Source organism: Arachis ipaensis, chromosome B05, assembly GCF_000816755.2.
Source record: "Arachis ipaensis cultivar K30076 chromosome B05, Araip1.1, whole genome shotgun sequence".
Classification (NCBI taxonomy): Eukaryota; Viridiplantae; Streptophyta; class Magnoliopsida; order Fabales; family Fabaceae; genus Arachis; species Arachis ipaensis.
In genome coordinates, this window is record NC_029789.2 from 141,580,768 (window position 1) to 141,585,562 (window position 4,795).

General features: G+C 35.7%; 1 protein-coding gene across 8 annotated transcripts in view; it reads left to right on the forward strand.

Moving 5' to 3' along the window:
* LOC107644525 (DNA (cytosine-5)-methyltransferase DRM2) overlaps positions 1-4,254 on the forward strand; it is a 10,977-nt gene extending 6,723 nt beyond the window's left edge. For 7 of the 8 annotated variants that reach the window (XM_016348398.2, XM_016348399.2, XM_016348397.2 and 4 more), the window contains 6 exons: positions 212-268; positions 421-534; positions 1,136-1,235; positions 2,236-2,327; positions 2,621-3,349; positions 3,599-4,254. In XM_016348398.2, the coding sequence (XP_016203884.1) occupies positions 212-268; positions 421-534; positions 1,136-1,235; positions 2,236-2,327; positions 2,621-3,349; positions 3,599-4,033 (1,527 nt within the window). In that variant the 3' untranslated portion in view covers positions 4,034-4,254. The remainder of the gene's footprint in view (positions 1-211; positions 269-420; positions 535-1,135; positions 1,236-2,235; positions 2,328-2,620; positions 3,350-3,598) is intronic. The other variant, XM_016348396.2, reaches the window with a different exon arrangement.

Consider the following 4,795-nt stretch of genomic DNA (forward strand, 5'->3'; position numbering starts at 1 on the left):
TTCTTTTTTTCTCTATTTTTTAGTTTTTTATTTGCAAAAACAATGAAAATAATTACTTTTCTTTCTCTCTTGGCCTTTCAGTTTGGTCTTCTTTGTCTTGATAACTTTCTACTGACTTATTGTTCACACATTTATTGTACAATTTGATTCTTCTTTTTGAAATTTGAAGTGTTAAATGTTAGAATTGTCTTGATTTTTTAATTATTTGCAGGTTATAGAAAGTTCTCCTAAGCCCCAACAGCGAATTGAGCCAAATCGTTGCTCTTTGGTAAATTTTGGTTTTTCTTTTTATATGTTTTTTTGTTGATGCTCTTTCTGGCTGTCTTGTACCGACATTTTTTAGGTATATTGTTTGCCTATGTTTCAATTTCAAGTATAAAAGTTAGAATTATCTTGGCATTTATGTTATTTTATTTGTAGGTTTTAGAAAGTCCCCGTCAACCACAAGTAAAAATTGAGCCAGATCTTAGCTCTTCTGAAGGTGGAGTGAGCTCTTGGGAAAACTCAGATTCTGATGCTTTATCCGATGAGGAGGTAGTCTATGCTCTTTTGAATATGATGTCTTTTGCCTAGTGCTCAGTGTCTGTATGATTTGAATTATAATATAATCATTGTATTCTGTCTCTGTTGCTACCATACTTAGTACTTCAGCAATAGGAAATAAAGTTATGGTCATATTATCATTTTCAAACATGGCTTGCATTGGATATATAAACACATTCGTATAGCTTTATGTAACAACCGTTGAGAATTAGGTTTATGATATTGTATCAAATCCACAAGGATTGTTTGCCAATAACCCATGCTTTAATGCCACTAGACTGTACATTAAAGGGTTTGTTAGATATACAACCATTTACATACCTTTAGATAACAATGTAAGTCTTTTGAGGAGATACTCTGTAGCAACATAAATTATATGGTTATGTTCCTTTATTGGCACTATGGCATTCTCATGTCCATGTTGCCAATCCCATCTAACTGGGCAAGGTATCCATGTATTGCACAGGTAAAATGAAATTGTTGTGATTCATGTGATCATACTTGCTTTTATTTGCATATCTAGTATGCAAGACAAAATTTTGGCTGCAAGTTTTCTATTTTAATTATGGACTGTTTAATTACTTTCTTACAGGAAATAACAAAATCTCTTCGTGGGAGTGACAACATTGTATTGACGTTGGTGAAAATGGGGTACAAGCAGGATGAAGCCCTAATTGCCATAGAAAGATTAGGTGCATTTTAAGGATTCATTATCTTATTATTTGACCGTAGTTTCTTAACTTTTTTATTTTATCCTTATTGCATGGATTTTGCTACTAGGGCTTATCAGTATAACTCACTATTTTAGTTAAGCATTTTTTTAATACAGCTTCCATGTAAGAATGTTGGTTAGTTTTGTGGTAAGATGCATCATAGATTAGTGGATAATGAAATTTATTGTGGGGCTGGTCAAAGTGGCGGAGTGCGTTTGGTTTTATATACGACAAAGAAGTACGTTAAAAACTTAAAGGGAAATTTTATCGCACTGCCATTAGACCGACTATATTATATGGAACAGAGTGTTGGACGGCAAATGGTGAGTATGAACATAAATTAAGTGTGGCAGAGATGAGGATGCTGAGATGGATGAGCGGCTACACACGTATGGAAAAAATAAGGAATGAAAATATAAGAGAGAAAATTAGAGCAGCGCCTACTGTAGAAAAGATAAAATTTCGTCTCAGGTGGTTTGGACATGTGGGAAGAAGATCGGTAGAGCATCCGGTTAGGAGGAACGAAGATATAAGAGAGAAAGTTGGAGTAGTACCTATTGTAGAAAAGATAGTAGAATCTCATCTCAAGTGGTTTGGGCATGTGGGAAGAAGATCGACAGAGCATCCGGTTAGGAGGATGGATGAGATGGAAGATAGAGAGGAGACGAATGGTACAAGACCCAAAGACCCAAAAAGATCATACATGAGGTGGTCAAAGGATATCTACGTGTAAACAGTTTCGCCGTAGGCATGATACATAATAGGGCTCAGCGGGGCCATTTTTCCATGTGGCCGACTCCACTTAGGGGGATAAGGCTGCTTGTTGCGCAAATTACATCTTCACCAATTTAGCTTGATCAACCACGAGAATAACCTTTCATGAAAATTCTTTTCTTTGTGTTCTTAAGTTTATGTAGTTTCTATCTGTTTGACTTCTACTATATTATATTGGCCTCATTTAGGTTATTAAATACTGCAGGTTGCAACTCTTCTGTAGATGAACTAATAGATTTTATAGGTGTTGCTCAAATGGCAAAGGCTGAAGATGCTCTTCTACCTCCCGAAGAAAAGGTAGCATATTGATATTATGGGATGCATTAAATAGAAGAAAATGATAATGCCACTTCTCACATGTTTTTTATTTTTTTATTTTTTTCGTTGTATGTTTGTATAAATTTATTGAAAAAAAGAGTGCCACTGTCAAAATAGGAGTGACATTATGATTTTCCTAAAATAGAAAATCTAATGCATGTAATTTTCTGATAATCTTTCACCCTTTAAATTGTACAGCCAGTCATCTATCCGATAATTCAGTTTCAAGCATCTATTAGATCTTTAACTAATTTTCAACTCTATTTTCACAGCCTGACATTTCTAAGTTAAATAAGCGAAGATATTATGAATTAGAAGTGTTGGGAAGGAAAAGGCCTAAAAGCTGTGAGAAGAGAATAATCAGTGAAGATGATGATGAGCCACTTCATCTTCCAAACCCGATGATTGGTTTTGGGGTTCCTACTGAGCCAGCTGTCATAAAACACAGAAAGCTTCCAGACGATGCTGTTGGGCCTCCTTACTTCTATTATGAAAATGTGGCACTTGCACCAAAGGGGGTTTGGCAAACTATTTCTAGGTTCTTGTATGAGGTGGAACCTGAATTTGTTGACTCGAAGTTTTTCTGCGCAGCTGCCAGGAAAAGGGGCTATATCCACAATCTTCCCATTGAAAACAGATTCCCACTTCTTCCACTTCCGCCACGTACAATACACGAGGCGTTTCCCCTAACAAGGAAGTGGTGGCCTTCATGGGACACTAGGACCAAACTAAATTGTCTGCAAACAGCTATTGGCAGTGCAAAACTAACAGAGAGAATCAGGAAGGCTCTAGAGAACTACGATGGAGAGCCACCTGAGGATGTCCAAAGGTTTGTTCTTGAGCAATGTCGGAAATGGAATCTGGTTTGGGTGGGAAGGAATAAGGTTGCTCCGCTAGAGCCTGATGAAGTTGAAACACTGTTGGGTTTCCCAAGGAACCACACTAGAGGAGGCGGGATAAGTCGAACTGACAGATATAAGTCACTTGGCAATTCATTCCAGGTATGAGAATATTTTCTATGTCTATATCTGTATAATCTATATATGTAGTTTGAAGCCTCCATCAATATCCTTTGGGGTGAGCTTGCCGTCATAACAACTTTATCAGCCTGCCACTCTGCTAAAAATTTTGTGCAGTTTCGATATTTATTCTTGTGTGTAACTTCCCATTTGGTTTTGATAGCTTAAGATGAAAACGTTGTTTGTTTTATAAAAGCTACTTATATTTTCTTTATATTTTGTTTGTTCCAGGTCGACACAGTGGCATACCACTTGTCAGTTCTGAAGGACATGTATCCCAATGGTATGAACATTCTTTCTCTGTTTTCTGGGATCGGCGGTGCTGAGGTTGCCCTTCATCGTCTTGGCATCCCCCTTAAGAACGTTGTTTCAGTTGAGAAGTCAGAAGTGAACAGAAACATAGTTCGAAGCTGGTGGGAGCAAACAAACCAGAAGGGTAATCTTATTGACTTGGATGATGTGCAACAGCTAAACGGCGATCGTATCGAGAAGCTGATGAACACATTTGGGGGTTTCGATCTCATTGTTGGCGGCAGCCCTTGCAACAACCTTGCTGGGAGCAATAGGGTAAGCAGGGATGGATTAGAGGGTAAAGAATCTTCCCTCTTTTTTGATTACTGCCGTATTCTTGACTTGGTTAAGAATATAATGACCACCAACCAATGAACTATGTCTAAAGAAAGAAAGAAAAAAGGAAAAAAAAAAAACTGTGTTTAATGTTCTTTGTAAAATCCAAACATTTTGGATGTTATCTAACTTGGAAACAGTTCCCACCCCATTTTTGTTGCCAAAGTAAAGGCAACGGGTTTAAATAAGTTTTCATTTTTCACATTTGTGATTTCACTTTTACTATTTTAAGAAAATGACATTGAAGATTCTTCGACTTATTTTTACCTGTTGGATTGATCTTGTTTATGCCTTATTTCAAACAAACTTTGCTTTTAATGATGATGGTCTTGAATCTTGCCATGTTTGGAAGTTTTAATGATATGGAAGACCAAGATCAAGTTTCTAATATCATTAGTAACCAGTTCTGTTCTAGGAACAAAGTCAATCAAAACAATTAAAAACTAAAGTGATTGATCGATTGTAAAATCTATTCTCTATTATTCTGTCATCCTTATGAATTCAGTTAATTTGTGAATTATATCAATTTAAGAAGAAAAAAAAAGCTAACAAACTCATAGCTCATGTTTGATGCAAATTAGTACCATACTAAAATTAGTTCATTTTTTATTTTATTTTATTTGTTCAGTACTCAAATTAGTGAGTGGGCTTGTTCGTAAAACTTTGTTTATCAAGCTTTAGATTAAGATAGCCTTATTATTTTTTAAATTTTATCGAACCAAACTACAAATTTAATTTTAACACAGCTTGCAAACTCTAATTACAAATTAGATATATGAATGCAATCATGTTAAGACAATA